The 21059-nt window shown below is 46.3% G+C and overlaps 1 protein-coding gene across 2 annotated transcripts in view; it reads right to left on the bottom strand.

Moving 5' to 3' along the window:
* The window catches only part of LOC116941534 (galactosylgalactosylxylosylprotein 3-beta-glucuronosyltransferase 2-like), a 34244-nt gene extending 13865 nt beyond the window's left edge, over positions 1 to 20379 (bottom strand). The window contains exons 1-4 of one of the 2 annotated variants that reach the window (XR_012941590.1): positions 19324 to 20379; positions 13886 to 14155; positions 8387 to 8531; positions 5263 to 5411 (exon numbers count right to left, since the gene is read on the bottom strand). Coding sequence is in view for 1 of the 2 variants with exons in the window: in XM_032952684.2 (XP_032808575.1) it covers positions 5263 to 5411; positions 8387 to 8531; positions 13886 to 14155; positions 19324 to 19788 (1029 nt within the window). In the remaining variant the exon portion in view is untranslated. The remainder of the gene's footprint in view (positions 1 to 5262; positions 5412 to 8386; positions 8532 to 13885; positions 14156 to 19323) is intronic. The other variant, XM_032952684.2, reaches the window with a different exon arrangement.
* Positions 20380 to 21059: the final 680 nt, after the last annotated feature.

The raw sequence follows: 21059 nt of genomic DNA, 5'->3' as shown, positions 1-21059 counted from the left end.
CTCTCGAGATGGAATATTTAAATGACAAAAGTGTCCTGGGTAACGAGTGACACATACAGTACATAGCCTATACAAATAGCTTGAAATCTCTAACGTAAACAGTCAAAGGCATTCATGCAGTATCAAGAATCAGAAGAAGCAAATTTTTTTTATAGACTTTAACTTCACCGGACAGAGTTTAAGATGTGAACGGGATTAACATTCGGAGGTCCTCTTCTCTTTTGGCGGCAGTACTGAGGCAGCTAATGGTGTAAATTCCACATTCCTATAGCCCATCCATTGGGCACTGTTGAGTTCAAACTGAGTGGTGCAGACTCCCCTAGTGATGCTCATATCAACAACTACGGAGGGGCGATGATTATGGTGATGGCGATGGTGGTGGTGATGGCGATATCGAAGATGATGAAATTGATGATGCCATGGTAAGTTGATGCTAAACGATTGAAAAATTAAGCAGTCCCACCATGAGTTTAAGCCAGGAGACACTTTCTACTTCGACTTGAGTCTTAAAAAGTAACGTATGATGAAAATAAAATCGTGCAAAATTTTTATTACACATATTTAGACAGAGTATTTCAATCCTGGAGGTTGCCACATTGTTTAATAAAGGTGTATATACAGTATAGTACTTCAGATGTATCTTCAATTGCAAACGCCAGTGTCGCTTGCTGATAAAGTCATTGTGTTAGAATGCACATTGACGTTCTGGCCAAATCACCACCTTCAGAGACGCGGCACTTGTTTGTGAAAATTGGCAAGAGAAATTCATTCGCCCAATCCCGAGAGAGAAATTGGAAAACGCAAAATGCGGGGAGGATGAGGGCGACAGAGTGCGGGACCTCACGACCTCGCAGTGCCTCAATAAATGAAGTGATGTGAACCCCCGTGAACCGGTGCAGGCAAACAAAGCTTGCAAGGACACACGCTCAGAGCCCGACGAACCGCAAGGGCACGCACCTCGATTGCATTGCCCCCTCCTCTACAGGCAAACGGCAACAGAGAGCTATTGCTTGCTCACACCACTGATGGCAGAAGGGCCTCCGATACAAGGAGAGCTCCTTGCTTGGGTCATCTTGGCCTACTCTGTCACGCTGGCCAGATGTCTTGGACTAGGTGGTCGTACCCACACTAGACCCGATTAGCACCTCCAATTAGCACGCTTGGCTACATACGTGAGAAAGAAGTTCAACATACATACACCGCACCAAATACGGCTTGCTTTCTGACTAACCATGATCTACGCATTTACACTGTTGGGTGAACACAGAAGGGAGTGGGAAGAGGGTGCGGGTTTAAGACACACCTTGCCCCATTGTTTAAACTGCCGCGCCAGGAAATCGAACTCTGGATCGCAAGTGCAGTGCCCTGACTGTTACACCGTAGCAGTGTGCATATACTTGAAGAGAAGTGTTGTTAAAACATTAATTGATCAAATGTCCCAGTGCAAGACCCCCTGAATAAAATGTTTTGAGACTCAGCGAGGATGTCCGGGATAATAAATGTATATGTAATGTGAGGCACCACGGTGGCGAGATGTTAACTACCTCGCCTGGTGTACAGGGGGTCGTGAGTTCTATCGCGACCCTGATGCCTGTACATTTTAAGTCTGCGTGTTCTCCCCATGGTCGCGTGCATTTTCCTCCGAGTCCAGTTTTTCCATACACATTTACAATACAAACATCCATTTAGAGTATTTGGCTGCTATACATTTCCACATGATAAGCCACTTCTTTGAACTAACATTTGTGGCCAGGTTGTTTCTGAAACAGAGCTATATAGGTACAGTGGGCCTTACCTGGTCAAATTAAAATAGTTGATAGTTTTTATAGTTTATACTGTCCTTCATATTGGTCATTTATTTTCTCACAAGGTAACAGTCACTACATGTGCCATGCAAGCAAGGATGCCACCATATTTGATAATGCGAAGGTTATATAGGTTCAGTGAGCTTTACCTGGTAAAAAAAATAGTTGAAATATGGTCCATGCAGGCTGTTGCTGTGATATTGTTTAGTATGCATTTTTCTCACAGTTTCACTGAATGAAGCAGTGCTGGCAAGGCATTACTTTTGCTTTTAGATGCTTTACAAACCCAACATGTTCCGTGCTTCTTCTTCGGTTCTTTCGGTAAAGTCACGTAGAATGAGAATAAAATAATAAAATAAAATAAGACAATAAAATTCTCACGACGTTTCGGCCACAACACAAGTAGCCTTCTTCAGGTGAAAGAACAGAACTGTCGGGACGACAGAGCTTCAATTAACGCTGCTAAGATTCGCAGCGTCTTTTAAGCTCGGTAAGAGGCGTGGCGAGCCTTGAAAAAGGAGTTCACATATCAAAGCTGGAGAATTTAGCATTTAAAAAACTGAGGGATTAGCTTGTGACAGAAATAGCTGTGTTAAAGTCAAAGTTTACATATCCACACAGGTATTTAGTATATGGACGCTAAAGGCCTCCAATTACCAACTATTATAAAGTAAACCATAGCGTCTTTTAAGCTTGGTGAGAAGCGTGAAGAGCCTTGACAAAGGAGTTTACATATCAGAGCAGGATAATTTAGCATTGAAATAGCCGAGGGATTAGCTTGTGACAGAAATAGCTGTGTTAAAGTCAAAGTTTAAATATCAACAGAGGAATTTAATATATGGACGCTAAAGGCTTCCAATTACCAACTATTATAAAGTAAACCATAGCATCTTTTAAGCTCGGTGAGAAGGGTGAAGAGCCTTGACAAAGGAGTTTACATATCAGAGCAGGAGAATTTAGCATTGAAATAGCCGAGGGATTAGCTTGTGACAGAAATAGCTGTGTTAAAGTCAAAGTTTACATATCAACAGAGGCATTTAGTTTATGGACGCTAAAGGCCTCCAATTACCAACTATTATAAAGTAAACCGATGTGAAAAAAAAAAACTAAGTCTATATCACATCAATATAATAAATGTACTTAATATATTCTTCAATAAGCTGAGCTATTAATCATACAGCAACTGGCTATACATTACACGATATAATGAATACCATATAGTAAACCAATGAAAAACTAAAATATAAGCTCCTCAATGTTGTCAATAAACTCTATATACTCTCCAATCAGCTGAGCAACTAACAATAAGTCGTTATATATGACAATGTTATATGGTGAAAAATGGCGTTTTTTCCCATTCCCTCAATACCAGCACCAAGGACAGCGACATTCAGGCAGACGAGTCAATCCATGCTCGGAAGGGAGGAGGGGGGAGGGAGAAACAGTCACAATGCCAGCGAAAGAGCTGCGGTCTGACGGTCACCGTGAAATACAATTAATTAAGAACCAAAATGGTTAAAACATCTTTCCAAAGGTTACTAAGCCAGAATCCATCTTCTCGTTTGAGATTGTCTCTGTGTTTGTATATGTGGATGGCCTCATGAACGAATCTCTCATGGTAGCCGGTTGGCTTGCAAAGAACCTCCGTCTTGGAGAAGTCAATGTCATGTGAACCCACTGAATTATAACAGTGATCTGCCACGGCAGAGGAGTTCGTTCTACCGTATTTCAAGTCTGCTTTATGTTCGCGGATGCGGTCCGAGATATGTCGTTTGGTTTCCCCAATGTAGTTACTACCACAGAGGCACTTTAGTTTGTAAACGCCCGGGTACTGTATGTCTGGAACAGCATCTTTTACAGATGGAACCAGATCACGGATTTTATGTACTGTGTTGAATCGGACCTGGATCTTGTGTTTATTCAGGATTTTGGAGATCTTTTTAGTAACCCCTGCAATGTAGGGTAAGGTGATGGTTTTGAGTGGCTCCTCAAGAGGATCCTTCTTCATGACTGGAGTGATGGCTTTGCGGATTGTGTAGTTGGAGTAACCATTAGCCCTGAGAGCCTGGTGTGCGTGTTTGAGTTCATTGGCAATGTGTTCCTGGTCGGAAATGCATTGGGCTCTATGGTATAGAGTCTTGATGAGGGAGTTCTTATTGATATGTGAACTCCTTTTTCAAGGCTCGCCACGCCTCTCACCGAGCTTAAAAGATGCTGCGAATCTTAGCAGCGTTAATTGAAGCTCTGTCGTCCCGACAGTTCTGTTCTTTCACCTGAAGAAGGCTACTTGTGTTGTGGCCGAAACGTCGTGAGAATTTTATTGTCTTATTTTATTTTATTATTTTATTCTCATTCTACGTGACTTTACCGAAAGAACCAAATAATATGAATCCTTGCAGTCACGAAAGCTTTAAATCGAAATTTAATGTTCCGTACTTGTTTTAATGCATCTCCCTGCTCATGTGAGCATGTTGCAATTTTCAAGATTCAAGTACATTTTGTTCAATCAGATGAGACCTCGAGAGACAAGGACAGCCTCATTGGACAATCTCGTAAATAGTCATCAGAATACTTCATCTCAATTTCAACAATTGATAGGCTGATGGTGGGTTGGTCATTTCATTTGTTCTTTGACAAGCGGCCATTCGTTATATGTTGGTTAGCAAGATGCTATCTTACCATGAATATTTGTTTGTTTTTTAATCATCAGAAAGGGTTTTATTCGCCATGTAAGTTCACACCGACACGGAATTTACTTTGGCAGGATGGTGCATACATTCAACATATAGGAATCTAAAATCTTAAATAAGTTTTAAACAAGTCTTACTATAATAAGGGTTAAAAGTCTAACACTAAGGGGCTGAAGTATATTCTCGTGTGAGTAGTACATATTGCTCTATTTATAAGACAATCATTTATGTTCTATGCAATACGTGTCCTGACTCTTGCCATGCATACCATGTTTGCTCACTGATTTGTATTGTTTGTGTGTACTTTTAAAAAAATGCACCTGGATTTTTACGTAAATCCTGTAACCTTGTTTGAAACTCTGTTTGCTTTATGGAATAGTAAACACATTTTTTTATTTTACTATATAAATGAATAGCCCAATGACGTGGCTGATCACGTGGAAATTTAGAGCACCCAAAATACTCGAAACGCATGATTCTAATTTTGGAGGGAAAAACCAGAGGACCTGGAGAAAAATCCACATGGCCACGGGGACAATATTAAAACTTCAAATATACAGGCGTCAGGGTAGGGATCGAACTCACGACCCCTGTATATCAGGCGAGGTAGTTAACATCTCGCCACCGTGGCGCCCCTACCCCCCACATCTGCTGTCAACACAGGAATCCGGCATTCAGAGCTTTCTAGCTCAGCGGGACCCTCCTGCAGCAATCAACTCAACTCGACCTCCACTGGTGACACAGAGCACATGGCTGAACTTCTGCACCTTGGTGCAGTTGCGAGCCTTGGGCTCCAGCTCCTGCATGGTGGTGATCTGACGCAGAAAGTCCGACTCCTGCATCCCAGGGCGACCACCCCGGCGCCGAAACTGCACGAAGGGGTTCTCCAGCAGCACCTGCAGATTCACAGCAAAGCCTGCATGCGCACGTGGAGACACACGCGCACATGAATACACAAAGCCAAAGATCCCCCGCATAGCTTTAACAGACTGTTGAGGCAAGTGTTGCTAGCGAGCATATATGAAGGCCGGTACGGCACACGAGGGGTGTGAGTGGCCAGCATCACGCCTGGCCCCCTTTGTCTCCTGAGTGGTGACATTTATGCATTGCACCAAGTATTCATTTGTGGCTGAGTCGAGGCCCAACAGCGGTTCATATAATCGTCGCTGTTGTTGGCCGTGAGTGGGAATTGAACTCGAGTCGCTATGTTCACGATGCAGCGCGCTAACCGCTACACTACCATTACCCCCTGTGGACAGGTGCATACATATGTACATAGATCTACATATCAACTTTAGGCTGTTGGAACAAGTGCTGTTGGCAAGTATCTACTATTAAGGCCAACATAGCATTTGTCTCCCCAGTGCTGATGTTTATATACTGTACCGGGTACTCATTTAAGGCTGAGTAGACCTATGGGAGGCCTAGGGCAGGTTCAGATATTCACAACTAATATTAGCTATTTCCGAGATTTGAACTTAGGTCTCTAAGATTATAGTTTAGTGTGCTAACAACTGCGCTACTGCTCTACTTACAAGAACAAACACTCACATACCCCCTGCTTTTACAAAGCACGAGAGTAAGTTTAACCAGGCTGGGTGGCCTTGTTGACCAGATGAATGTGGAATGTTTACTACTGAATGCCAACTGAAACATTTATTTATTTGAGCAGGGATATATATGTATATAAAATTAGAACTCCTAGATAGAAGTAATATTCATGAATAATTCGTATATTGTAAGGGGGTGTGGTAGTCAGCTCAGTCCTTCAATATTCCTGAGTCAAATAAAATCAATACCGTTTTGCGTGAGGTCAACAGTAGTCACCTTACGGAAAGACTGGCGCCTCAACCACTCCGTAGCATTATCCGTGAAATCCCAAAGCTGGCTCGGAACCACCGCTGAGGATGAGCAAGGGGGACACTGACCACGTGGGACTCACCACCGAAGGAAAATCGATTGGACGTTTGATATTCGTTTGACATTCGCAACAAAAGCACTTTGGCCACACCATTCCAACTGGAAAATGAAGCAAAGTGCTTGTGGAAATGTGTGGCGCCATTTGTTTCACAGTGAATCCTACCAAAAAAATCTGTGAAAACCTATAACAAATACTATAGCATGCTATAACGCAATAATGGCAAAAAAACAAACCATTTAGTCACACAGAGCAATAGGTTTTGCCGCACATTCTCAAAAGTGATTTCCTTCATATTTCAGTTGGAATGGTGTAGCTAAGTGCTTTGGTTTATTGTTATAGCGTTAGAGAGTTATAGGATTTGTTATGGGTTTTCACAGATTTGTCTTAGGATTCACAGTGAAACAAGTCATGCCACACATTTTCAAAAGTGCTTTCTGTCATTGCAGTAGGAAAGTGCTTTGATTGCGAATGTCAAACGAATATCAAACGTGCCGTAACCCTCTACCACAGAACACAGCCAGTAAGGTTAGTCATGTAAACAACGCGCCAGTTACATCATTAGACCTCCTTTGCCGATACCAAAATGTAATAATAGGGTTTTTCCCCTTTTTGTCTGGCAACAAAACTGAAACCTTTTTACGAGGATTCATGTCTGCAATAACCACAATACCTGCAGTCAAAATGCAAACAAAAAACATACTTTTCTAGATTTGAAGCTTTCGTGACTGCAAGGACCCATACTCTTTGGTTCTATTCGGTAAAGTCACGTAGGTAAAAAAAAAAAATCACGACTTTTCGGCCACAACACAAGTGGCCTTCATCAGGTGAAGGGACAAACTGTCCAGCGGACAGCGTTGGAGTGAAGAAAGCCAAGTGCAGGTCGCCTCCTTTTAAGCTGTGAGGGGGTAAACAGAAAACGCCTTGACAAAGGACGTCTCTGACAGAATTCGCGAGCACAAATCAGACTTGAAACACGGCAGGACGAATTCTTCTGCCATAGCTGATCACTGTTACAACGCTGTGGGTGATCATGATATAATTTTCTCCAATACCAAAGTCCTTTGCAAACCGACAGGTTATCATCAGAGATTTATCCACGAGGCGATTCAGATTTACAAACACAGACACAATTTCAACCGAGAAGATGGTTTCAAATTAAGCAATCATTGGAAAGATGTTCTAAATCGAACCAAACATTAAACTAATTTTCAGTGGTGCAGTATATTTATTCAGGTGGTGGCATTCCAAACTCCCAGGGTGGTGTATTATCATATTGTGCTAATTCCAAGCGTTGTCAGTGGTGTGTTTTATGCTAATTTCCTTTGTCAAGGCGTTTTCTGTTTACCCCCTCACAGCTTAAAAGGAGGCGACCTGCGCTTGGCTTTCTTCACTCCAATGCTGTCCGCTGGACAGTTTGTCCCTTCACCTGATGAAGGCCACATGTGTTGTGGCCGAAACGTCGTGATTTTTGTTGTTTTATTTTTTTACCTACGTGACTTTACCGATAGAACCAAAGAGTAAAAAACATACTATGATAATATATGCATTGTCCTTGAAACGGCTTTCTTTTGAGCCTCGACCCAATTGGTGCTCGACCAGATGACGCCAGGTATTGTGGTTAATGCAGACATGAATCCTTGTAAAAAGGTTTCAGTTTTGTTGCCAGAAAAAAGGGGAAAAACCCTATTATAACGCGACAGTTAGTTTCTACTTCAGCCCACCGGTGTGTTGGGAGTAAATCCACAACATTTACAATTTACTCTCCAACACACCGGTGGGCTGAAGTAGTAACTGATTGGCGCGTTGTTTACGTGACAAATCTTACTGGCTGTATCAGGTGGTGGAGGGTTACGACACATTTATATTTACACAATCTAACCCAAAAACCTTTATTATGAATATTGGTCGCGAAAGCCTATGCGTAAAACCGAATATGAAACGTCCGACCGATTTTACTTTGGTGGACTCACCGGCCATGTCGGTGGCAAAGGGCCGGTCTGGCCGCCAGCCCGTGTACCAGGCGACCACACGTCCCGCTCGCACCACGGGCCGCTCGTACCGCCGCCCACCCACCAGACCCACCGGCCACACGGACACCTTGCGCGTGTCCCGCATCTGCACGACGACGGACAGGGCGAAAGTGCCGTCAATTCCGGGCGCAAACCTCCAATGACCGCGGTTTGGCTACGTACACGGTGCGAACGAAGCTCAGCATGCATACTGGGCATACAAACACCTCGGCGATTCAGCAGCATGCAACCCAAGTGATCAGTGGCGTACATCAGTTGCATGCAACCCAAGTTGGACGTTTGCATAAAACTCATGCATGCTGCAACTGAACCCTTACGCGTGGATCCAGGTCTAGCGAGTGTCTGCTATGGTCACCATTGCACGCTGAACGAGGAGGTGGTTGAGGCCAGGGTTGTAGGTTGATGTTGACCAGATCTTTCCTGGTGCTCATTTTTAGGCCGAGTGGACTACTGTTATTTTGCATTGCGTGACCATGAGAGGCAGTGAACAGCTTGTTGAGCCCTTCGTCTAGCGGTTGATAGATCATGGCCGATAATGGTGGTGGGACGGCGGTTGAGTCGATCATTCCTTTGAGGTCAATAAATGAGTACTGTTTTGTGGAAAATTTCCATGGATAGACTTGTCCCCACCATAGGAATGTGTAATTTCCACGAGTGGCTCCGGGCCGCTAACTGGTATGAGCATCGCTGTACTGCTCATTTGAGCATGTAGACTCTTTGATCTTTGAAATTAAAATGCATTACAACCAAATTCGCATGTCTTGTATTATCTGCAATGTTACTCTTGAACAATTAGTGGAAACTGACATGCGGATGAATGGGAGCTCGTACAGTGAGGGAAAAAAGTATTTGATCCCCTGCTGATTTTGTACGTTTGCCCACTGAAAAAGAAATGACCAGTCTATAATTTTAATGGTAGGTTCATTTGAACAGTGAAAGACAGAATAACAACAACAAAATCCAGAAAAAACACATGTCAAATATGTTATAAATTGATTTGCATTTTAATGAGGGAAATAAGTATTTGACCCCCTCTCAATCAGAAAGATTTCTGGCTCCCAGGTGTCTTTTATACTGGTAACGAGCTGAGATTAGGAGCACACTCTTAAAGGGAGTGCTCCTAATCTCAGCGTGTTACCTGTATAAAAGACACCTGTCCACAGAATCAATCAATCAGATTCCAAACTCTACATCATGGCCAAGACCAAAGAGCTCTCCAAGGATGTCAGGGACAAGATTGTAGACCTACACAAGGCTGAAATGGGCTACAAGACCATTGCCAAGCAGCTTGGTGAGAAGGTGACAACAGTTGGTGCGATTATTCGCAAATGGAAGAAACACAAAAGAACTGCCAATCTCCCTCGGCTTGGGGCTCCATGCAAGATCTCACCTCGTGGAGTTGCAATGATCATGAGAACGGTGAGGAATCAGCCCAGAACTACACGGGAGGATATTGTCAATGATCTCAAGGCAGCTGGGACCATAGTCACCAAGAAAACAATTGGTAACACACTACGCCGTGAAGGACTGAAATCCTGCAGCGCCCGCAAGGTCCTCCTGCTCAAGAAAGCACATATACATGCCCGTCTCTTGTTTGCCAATGAACATCTGAATGATTCGGAATGATTCAGAGGGTGAAAGTGTTGTGGTCAGATGAGACCAAAATGGAGCTTTTTGGCATCAACTCAACTCGCCTTGTTTGGAGGAGGAGGAATGCTGCCTATGACCCCAAGAACACCATCCCCACCGTCAAACATGGAGGTGGAAACATTATGCTTTGGGGGTGTTTTTCTGCTAACGGGACAGGACAACTTCACCGCATCAAAGGGACGATGGACGGGGCCATGTACCGTCAAATCTTGGGTGAGAACCTCCTTCCCTCAGCCAGGGCATTGAAAATGGGTCGTGGATGGGTATTCCAGCACGACAATGACCCAAAACACACGGCCAAGGCAACAAAGGAGTGGCTCAAGAATAAGCACATTAAGGTCCTGGAGTGGCCTAGCCAGTCTCCAGACCTTAATCCCATAAAAAATACGTGGAAGGAGCTGAAGGTTCGAGTTGCCAAACGTCAGCCTCGAAACCTTAATGACTTGGAGAAGATATGCAAAGAGGAGTCGGACAAAATCCCTCCTGAGATGTGTGCAAACCTGGTGCCAACTACAAGAAACGTCTGACTTCTGTGATTGCCAACAAGGGGTTTGCCACCAAGTACTAAGTCATGTTTTTCAGAGGGGTCAAATACTTATTTCCCTCATTAAAATGCAAATCAATTTATAACATTTTTGACATGCGTTTTTCTGGATTTTGTTGATGTTATTCTGTCTCTCACTGTTCAAATAAACCTACCATCAAAATTATAGACTGATCATTTCTTTGTCAGTGGGCAAACGTACAAAATCAGCAGGGGATCAAATATTTTTTCCCTCACTGTATTAACATATCTATAAGATCGTTGTTGGTTTGCTACGATTACATTAACAGGGTCCCTGTGCTTATTTTTGGCTTGCAACAGATGCTGCTCTGCATTCCCTCGGTGCTCAGTGTTAATTATTTGACCAAACTCCAAAGGCGCCATTGGAGGTTACAGCTGCAGCATTGTCATTAGCATGTGGTGACACACATGGGAAATGCAAATACAATGAGACAGCAACACTGCCATTTCAAGTTGGCAATTTAAAATAAGTGCGTTCGTTTGTGTCCCTGTATTTCCTATATTCGCCTGCGTCTAGTGGTAATTGTATGGTCACCAATTTCCCGTGCAAGTCACAGTTTCGAACAACACGTAGACGTGCAAAAGCACACAACCGCTATGCTCTATGCAACAACCATCAGTATTTTCTGAAGAGGTGCATTGTGGTCCTCTTTCCTTAGGCCACCGTCACAATGAATGCGAGCAAGCAAACCGTGTCAGTATTCCGCGCCAAACTGGGGGCGGTCGCTCTCATTCCGAAACTCTCGCCGCGTTGCAGCAGCTCGTGCGAGGGAGCGTGTTGTATAAAACGTGCGTTGTTGAGAGGAACTCGTTTTGAAAACATTCAGGACGTTAAATCAAACGCGACGAGAAAACGGCTTCGTTTTAGATGAAGACTGCCAGAACAGCTTCCTAAAGCTATGTGGTCTGACAGTGATTGTATATCAGTGTGGACAGCCGAATTATTGCACTATTATTATTTGACTAGATCTCCTATGCTGGTCATCTCAATGAGTGAGAATTTCCCAACACTAGTTCAGGGCTGTACGGAGATGAACACTGATCCAATGGGTATGGAACTCTTTCACTCGATCTCTATCTGTAATGTTGGCATCCACAAGAACGCGCCCTTGGACGTGAGCACGGGACAATTTCCTCGAGCTGACCAGCAGGTGGCAGGAAGCGGACACCGTAAGATGAGACGCAGTTTAACGGCACGGTCCCTGTGTGTATTTAAATAAAACAAGAACACATTTCACGACTCAAACAAACGTGGGGGTGGTGCCCATCCGCACTGGCGATGTTCAGTCAGTAGCGGAAATTCCACGTTCCTATGATGCACCGGGCTGGAGATGTCCTCCGTTGTGTGTTACGAAGGGGAGAGAAATTGGACAGGAGGCCCCATTTAATTAATTTCACCGGGGCGAATACCAAACACGCTCCACCACTGATGCAATAAAGTACACATTTGTGGGATGACACCAGTGTTTTTTTTTACTTACCATGGAAATATGGAATTTCCATCATATGTTTGAGGCCACCAACGAAGATAAGTGCCATCACACACTCGTTTGACAATCCCCAATCCCGTCAGCACAACAATTAAAACAATTGTTTAGAAATACCGCTGGCAAGTAATTGATCATGGCTCAAGTTCTAATTGGCACGGGCGGCGTGTCTAAATTTAGCTGGATGATTTAAACCCCAATGTAAACTCTCTTTATATTTTTAAAGCATTTGTCTCCCGAGATGCAGGCAGATTAATCTGATGCCTTGAAGAGGAGGATGAGTCGTGAAGACATCAATTGATTTCGGGTGGCATCAAATTAATTGCCAAATAGAATTTATGCATGTACAGGGTGGCCCAAAAGTCAGAACACATCGGTTATTTCATATATTTATTTTAACACATGATCAAACTGAATTTCATGAACATTAATGAATGCATTAATTGAAGCAATTGGCGGGACCCCGGGGTCCCATCACTGCCCCGGGGTGGGAAAAACCGCGTAGCGACACGAGTCTCGCCTTACCGACAACAAAACTAGTGTCAATCGATTGGCCTCGTCGAGAGCTACTCGGGGCACTAAGTTTCGTAAAAAGTTGAAAAATTACATAAACACGTTAAATTCACTGCGGGGGCGGGCTCGCCTTGGCAAAGAAGCTGAGGATCGACGGCTGACCGGAGGGCGTTGTCGCCGCACGCGACTGCGGCGGACGCCCGGGCTTGCGTTTGGCCGGTGGGGTGGCGCCCATCGTGTTGATCGCCGCCTGCTGGCGCTTGTTGGCGCGAGTCTGGGCGGGCGGCGCGTTGCTGTCGGGATCACGAGTGGGCGGACTGAAAAATAATAATTATTGATCTGATTTTTGCGGGACCCCGGGGTCCCGCCAAATGATTATCTGTTGAAATTAATTGTATTTTTAAAAGTGCAGCTGCTTTCTTTAGCGTACATAAAATCGAATTGAACTCGTTCGTCTTTCGTCAATTTTCTTCCCATTTTTTTTTATGTCATCTATGATAACAGATTAATTATTAGCTGAAATAAAAAAAACAATTAAATGTTTTAATGTCGGTGTTCCAAGTAAAATTAAATAACCCTATGTGTTCTGACTTGTGGGCCACCACAAGTGTGTGGGGAGCGGTGGCACAGCAGTGAATGCATGACGTCACAATCTTGTCAAACTAGGCTTGACGCGTGGGGAGGTGAGGTAGCGTGGTTGGCATGGGCCCTGGTGCAAGAAATGAACCGGGATCCCCTTCCCGTCGTCGTTGTCCACCCCACTCCCCACTGCGTAGGGCAGTGCTTGGGCCCCTGTGCCTGGACAAGGCCCATGCCCACCCTTGTGTGCATCGCTCTGCCATCATAGAGACGACGCAGGTTTTATTTCTGACCACGATGCACAACACAGCAGTAAATTACGTCTGCACTCGTCCTGGGATTTACCCTAGATCGAATCAGCCTCAAATGAGTATCCGGTGCAGTGTGTGAACACATCGACGCTGGGGTGGCAAAGGTGGTGGTGGGGTGCGACGCTGGCGTATTGACTGCGACGGGGGTGGGCGGGGGGTGGGGAAGAACGCCCGGTTGTGCCGAGGCCGTAAGTGGACATCCCAGAGAGCTGGAGCCAACCGCGACCGCCGTCCGGATCAAACGAAAGCGGGAGCGGCAGCGGCGTCGAGACGAGGCGGCGTCGATGGCACGGGCCACGACGACGACGACCTCTCTCGACCTCCGCGACCTCACCTCGTGGAAGAGCTCCAGGCTGTAGGTGTTGTCGTCGTCGGCGAAGTAGACGACGGCGGGGAGGGGCCCGCGCGCCCCCTCGCCCCGCAGCCAGCGCAGCGCCTCGTTGCGCTGCTCGCTGGCGCGGGGTAGCCCGGTGCGGCGGTAGCGGCGCGGCGTGACGGCGCACAGGTGCGTGGCGCCGGGCACGCCGGAGCGGGCGAGCAGGGCGCGCACCATGGGCGAACGCGACGGCGCGTCCTCCACGAGCACCCAGTGCAGCCACGGCACCTGCCGTCGCGCGCCCGAAATTTAAACGCGCGGCTGTCGTCACGTTCTGGGCGCATCGCACGCACGGTTATCTGGACTCATCTGGGCGAATGAACAGAGTGGATGGATACCGCCGTGGTGTGAACGGTCAGGGTACCGCACTTGCAATCCAGAGTGTCGCCATATCGATTCCATCTACAGTATCACCGTGCTAGTTGAAGCAGTAGGGTATGACATTTTTTTTGTGTAATCGCTCATTGTCGTAATTGTGCAATCAGCCATGTAAGTTGTCTGACGTTTGGCTGTAATTTCTCTTTCTTACCCCAGTTTGCCCATGAAAAATGAATATCTTCACCGCGACTCACTTATTTTGTTATCTAATGCTCTTGCTATGACATGCAGCTGTGGTGTAGTTATTAGCACAGAGGACTGGCAAATCCAGAGGTCGTCAGTTCAACTCAATCTCAATGACGCGGCAGTTGAAACTCCGGGCGAGTTTCTCAAATAACCCCACACTTGTCCACCTCGCAGTATAGAATTCTCCACCACAGTCGATCGGTAGGTCGTGCGTGGTGGGGTAAAGCGTGGGTGCTCCCACTTCTTCCAAGACGGTCTGGCCAGCGTGAAAGTGTAGGCCGAATACCCGCTCTCTTAAGATCCCCGTAGTCAAGGCCTTTCTGCCAAGAGCGGTGTAAGTAATCGCAGGGCTGCACAATTACATTTTTGATCTTTAGACAAGTGAACCAAATAGTAAATTTAAAAAAAGATCAACATTGAGGTGGCCACGTGGGCGGGTGCGTAATGTGTCAGAGGACCCTGCTGGCAATGTTGGGATCCTGTGAAGGCACTTGGATCTGTAACGTAACTTCCGTGCTCTCCACAATGCACGCGACGTGTGCGTCTACATATAAAAAAAGGATCTACAGAATGAGTTTATCATTTCACATATAAAACAGAATTCTCAACGAGCGAGGTTATGGATGATAGGCCAAGTCAACCCTGACCGGTATTTGACCCGTCCACTCGCTAGGCGTTTGCTCTGAGCGCAGCGCCACCACACGCGGCACATTTAAAGTGGTCAGGGCACGGATTAATGTTCTCGTGGAAAAGTAGCAGAGGCTACGAATTTTAATTGCAAATGGCATTTGCATCATCTTCCGCTCCAGTCTCAATTACTGAATTAGCAGTGAACACACGGAGATGTCGGGGTGGCATTAATTCAGAGACCCCCCGTGACCCCTCGCCCCACGCAGTCCGGGTGAAAGGTATTCCCAGCAGCAGCTTTGAATTGCAGGAGGTTGTAACCCCCTCGTGGGATGAGACATTTGCAGCTCAAAGATCACACCTTGATTTCCCAGTGTAGTGACGTGAGATAAAGATGGAATACCTAATATAGACAATGCAAAAAATTATTTCAATTTGTTTGGGTTGACTGTGATTTGTTGTTTCACTCTGTTTTGCTAACCTTGTAGAAGAGGTACAGTGGAGTGCATAATGGCCACGTCAGAGCAATCGTATGTAATCCCTTAACGCAGGATATTTTTAATCCTGGGGTGACCACGGTTGACATCCCACAACACGGATCTCATTTTATTAACCTCTGCACTCTGATGTATTATTTAATGTAAAGTGTGATTGTCTCATTGATTTCGTTGTTCAAAAGTATTTCTGAAAAGGCCGACTCTTTTGATGCAATCAATTTGCCAGGTGATGCACGCCTGTAATCCCGCGACTTGGGTAGGGTTGGTGGATCACAAAGAGACTGAGTGAGATAGCCACCGACACTGCAATGAAATATAAACTGAATTCAACCTTTCCTATAAAAGGCAGTATAACAAGTAGGCTGCTAACAGAGTGTCTCATAAAATATCTGTTGGCCAAACAATTGTTTTGTTTGACCATACATCACCACGCTGGTCAGTGGGTGGAGGGAGTGCAGGACCGATTCAGATATTACTGACCACTGATGCTCGCTGTGGCCAGGAATCAAACTCAGGTTGCCAGGTCCGGAGTGCGGTGCACTCACCACTACAACACTATGTCAAGAAAACGACGATTTATTTTAAACGTGTTTTATCTGTAAAAGCTTTGTTGACACAGCCTCGAAGTGTTGAAGGCTAAAAAGTGGCCAAGCCTAAAGTAGGTACATCTTCCCTTGTGACAAAAGAATTCATTCATACTCTCTGTCACACACACACACAAAGACAGAGATCCCCTGTGTAGCCTTAACAGAATATTTGGGCAAGTGCTGTGAGCGAGCACTTATGAAGGCCGGCACGGCACATGAGAGGGTGGATGACCAAGACAACTTCCGGCCGCATTTGTATCCCCAGTGCCAATACACTTTGGTTCTTTCTGTAAAGTCACGTAGGTATAAAATAAAATAAATTAAATCACGACGTTTCGACTGCAACACAAGCAACACAAGCAAGCATCACCTGATGATGATTGCTTGTGTTGCAGTCGAAACGTCGTGATTTAATTTATTTTATACCTACGTGACTTTACCGAAAGAACCAAAGAGTATGGATCCCTGCAGTCACGAAAACTTCAAACCCAGTGCCAATGTTTTACATCGCCAGCTACTCATTTGAGGCTGAGTCGACCTAGGTGAGGCCCGTGACGGATTAAAATATTTCTTACTGTAATTGGTTATGATCGGGAATTGAACTCGGGCAGCACAGCGTGCTAACCGCTACACTACTGCTCCCCACACACTCACACGTATACTATCTGTAAATATATTATGGACGTATCTGATTTTAAAAGTGGAATAATGAATTTTAAATTGCCTCTCGGGAAAGGGGTTTATATGGCAATGCTTCAGGCGACAGGCATTTATCCGCTGAGTATCTTTCATTTGGATTTCACATTTTGCTACAGGAGCTGTGAAAGTGACATACGCAAGATGATTCTGTAACTAGGTCAATAGAACAGACAACTTGTATGTATTATTATAATTCACGTCCAAGAGCCAATGTTGCCAAATCCTTGAGATTATATTGTAGAGAAAAACAATAGATTCTCAAGCATTAAGTGCAAACTCTGAGCCCCAATGATCCAAAGCAACAGCTCATCGTATCTTCATTCCTCCAAGCCGAGTAATGTATAAAATACATACAGTACCGTGATGTACAATTACTTATCGCTGAGGCTCAATACTCTAATTTCAACATGCTCCTGCTTATGATGTTTCGCAACATCCTCATTCAGTTTGTACACGTTGAAGGAAATGGGAATGCCTGGAGAAAACCCACGCATACGAGAGGAAAACACTCAAACATTCCACCCTGTTTGGTCCATAACCAAAGTAACGTTCTGACCTGCCTCCACTGGGCACCTGTGAAAAGAGCTTCATAGCTCATCGGATTCCTCCATGATAAATACTGATTCTGGAATAGATGTACAGGTAGCCCTGGATTTACGAACGTTCGGTTTACGAAATTTGGCGTGAAAGCAATTGATAATTACGAACACTTTTTGATTTGCGAAATCTAAATTCCACATTAATGAAATTTCACTCTGGCACGGGCCATGCATCAGCCACAGCGTCACGGTGTCCCGACAGTACAACGGCAACGCCTCCACGTCACCTCCTCAGTCATTCCAAAATGCAGGGGATGTTTTGGTGAGTTCCCAGAAAAGGTTAATAATTTGTTTTGTAATTAATTGTTATTCAATCGTACTAATTATTTGTTAACATTTTTTGTATCGTCAAAAAGCGATATAGGTCAATATTTTTACATTATAGGAGTAGGAAACACATCCATAATTTTTAGTCATAAACGAATGAGAAAAGGCATTCCAATTTACGACATGTCGTTTCACGCGTGTGTTTTTGGAAGAACGCATCCCTTTCGTAAATCGAGGGTCACCTGCACTGCATCTTATTGCCCTGCAGGTTGGAGAGTCTCACATGCTACACATTACAGTGATAATGGGATGCACACTCTGGTGGGGTGGTTTTATTTAAATTGACAGCCCCCCCTTGCCAATCCACTGCTGGATAACGGCCTCCCCACGCTGTGTTGGGTCATGGCGAATTGTTTAAGCATACTTCACCATGTTGATGCTTAACTCTTACGTCTGGGGTATTATACTGGATTAACCAGAACGAAATGGGGAACGAGATACACGTGAGCAAAGCGGATTCTCCTCTGCTTAAACTAAACTTTTTATTTCACCAGATAAGGCCCACTGAGCTATACAGCTTTTTTTCAGAAGCGATTTGGTCACATGTGATAGCTCAAAGAAGTGGCTTATCGCGTGGAAATTTAAAGCAGCCAAATACTTGAAACGCATGACATTGATTTTAAATGTGGAGGGAAAGACCCGACGACCCAGAGAAAAATCCACGCGACCACGATGGGAGACGAAAACTCCAAATATTCAGCAGCACGCGTCAGGGTCGGGAACAAACCCACGACCTTCTGCATACCAGGCGAGGGAGTTAACATCATATCCTAGCCACCATGGCGCCACCCAAAACCACAGGAATTGATGGCGATCTGCGACTCGCGGTGGTCCCAATCACGGTCCTTGCTGCCGTTTGCAGCATTTCCCCTTTCCATCTGAGCTTTGCTCCAGAGGTGTAAAGTACCCACACATGACGCCCACCACGCGCGACCTCCACCCATCGACCAACTGCGGCATACCCCATTCATACTATAGCTGGGTGGACCGAGGGAAGGGGAAGAGAGATTCAATCGCCTTAACAAACTTGGCAATTGCTTCAACTGCCGTGCGGGTAAATCGAATAGAACCGGCTCGCTAATCCAGACCGCTCACCATTACACCCCAGCGGCAGGAGCAGCCTCCCAAACGCTGTCGTGTGTGCCGGTGTGAGCTGCGGTAGTTTAGTAGCGATTAGCGCGCTGCGCTACGAACCCGGCCACCTGAGTTCGATTCCCTGCTCACACCCAGCACCAGTGACGATTATCTGAACCGGTACTGGGCCTCCCCTATGTCGACTCAGCCTCAAATAAGTACCTGGTGCGATGAGTAAACATCGTCACTGGGAAGACAAAGGCAGTCGGGCGTGGTGCTGGCCGCCCACCCCCTCGTGTGCCAGCCTTCATAGGTGCTCGCCCGCAGCACTTGCCCCAATAGTTGAGGCTATATACGGGGGATCTTTGTCTTAGTGTGTCCATAGACAAGCGAGTGAGTGACAGCAGGGCAGCGAGGTTCACCTGTCTGAACGTGTTCGCAAGCCTCGTGAGCTCCGCCTTCTGAGCCGGCCGTGCGTACGTGGGCGTCACCACGTAGATCACTGCTGCAGGTGTCCCTTGAGCTGCCGCTGATACTAACACTGCCGCAGCTGCAGCGTGAATGGGAAGAGGAGGAGGTGCAGGAGGAGGAGGGGGAGGCGGCTGCGGCACCGATAGAGGTCGAAGCCTCCAAGCTGCTGCTGCTGCTCGTGCCGGCACTGCTCCTGCCACCGCCGCTGCTGCTGCGGGCCGTGCGAGAGGTGACGGTGCGTGCGGCCGCAGCTTCTGCAGCTGTAGGTGCCGCTGCTGCTGCTGCAATATCCTCTCAGTCGGCGAGGACGTGGACGTTCTGGGTCCGGCTCGGTTCAAATTGAAGTCGGCCACGAGCAGAGCGACCAGGAGCCAGGGGAAAGCGGCGAGGAGGCGGCTGATCCTGTAGGACCTCATGATGAGACCGCCGGCAACAGTAACACGACCACCACCTGCTGCTTATGTTGCTGCATGGGCTGGAGATCACACAGAGGTGGAGGCTGGGGTTGAGCTGGGCTGGTGGGCATGGCACACGGAAGAGGATACTGTAGCCCAAGTGCACCTCCGTCACGCCCATTCATTAATTCACTCTGCCACCCTACCATCCAATCGTTCATTCATCGTCGCCTCCATTCATCCACAGTGTAGATTAATTGATGTATCCGTCCAATTCATTCATCAGCCAAGTTCTCCGGACGCCTTTGTCTCCGGTTTTTGTTTTGCGAAGCGACGTCATGCGGACGATTCAGCCACGACCCGTGTATGAATGAACTCTGGGACTAGGCTCACAATGCTACCGACAGTTCATACGCCGCGCCGTGGTGCCGAGAGAAGCCGCGCGTACGCGTGGGCGTGCGCACGCACGCACATACACGCCACTATTGTAACGCTCCCATCTGCGCCTACTCCTGCCACGGTGCGTGCGGTAGGTGGAGCTGTGTGACTGGAGTCCCCTTGCAAATGCATCGAGCGCGAGAGACCTCGTAAATTTATATGATAAGGAAGGGGAGGCGACGGGTGGGGGAGTGGGGCGGGGAGTGTCATAAGCAGGGGTACACGCGCACACACCCCTCTCTAGCCCCCACCACCACCCCTCCCCCGAGAGCAGGACACTCAGAACACCCCCGTGTGTGGCTGTTCCAAATGATAATACATCACTTTTATACGGCGCCTTTCGTTGGGAAAGCACTCCGAGCTGCCTTGCAATCACCCGGTGCTCAGCTCCCCTTCCTCGCTGCACTGAACTTCGAGTCGTAATGGAGGGGGGGGGGGCGCAGTGGTTGGCGCACTAAACATTTGAATCCGTCTGAGTTTGACTCCCGGCGATGCCCAACAACTCCGCGTCGAGTGATGTCTAAACTGACCCTGGTTCCAATCCACACTCCTGGCGGACGTGAAGTATACAGTGCAGACAACGAGCTGTGAATTATCAACAGTACAACGCCTTTAGCACGTACGAGGCTTTGGCGACCAATATTGGGGGGATTAGATCGTGTAAATATAAATGTGTCGTTTAACCTGCCAACACCTGACATAGCCAATTAGTAAGGCTTGTCACGTAATCAAAACGTGTCAATTAGTTACTAGTTCAGCAAACCGATGTGTTGGAGAGTATACCCACAACATGTAGAATTGTAAATGTTGTGGATTTGTTTACGTGATTAATCTTACTAATTGTCTGTGTCGGG

This window comes from Petromyzon marinus, chromosome 12 (assembly GCF_048934315.1).
Source record: "Petromyzon marinus isolate PM22_M1 ecotype Great Lakes invasive population chromosome 12, UKy_Petmar_22M1.pri1.0, whole genome shotgun sequence".
Lineage (NCBI taxonomy): Eukaryota > Metazoa > Chordata > Hyperoartia > Petromyzontiformes > Petromyzontidae > Petromyzon > Petromyzon marinus.
Note: the sequence above shows the minus strand (reverse complement) of the source record. Positions and strands in the feature narration are given on the sequence as shown.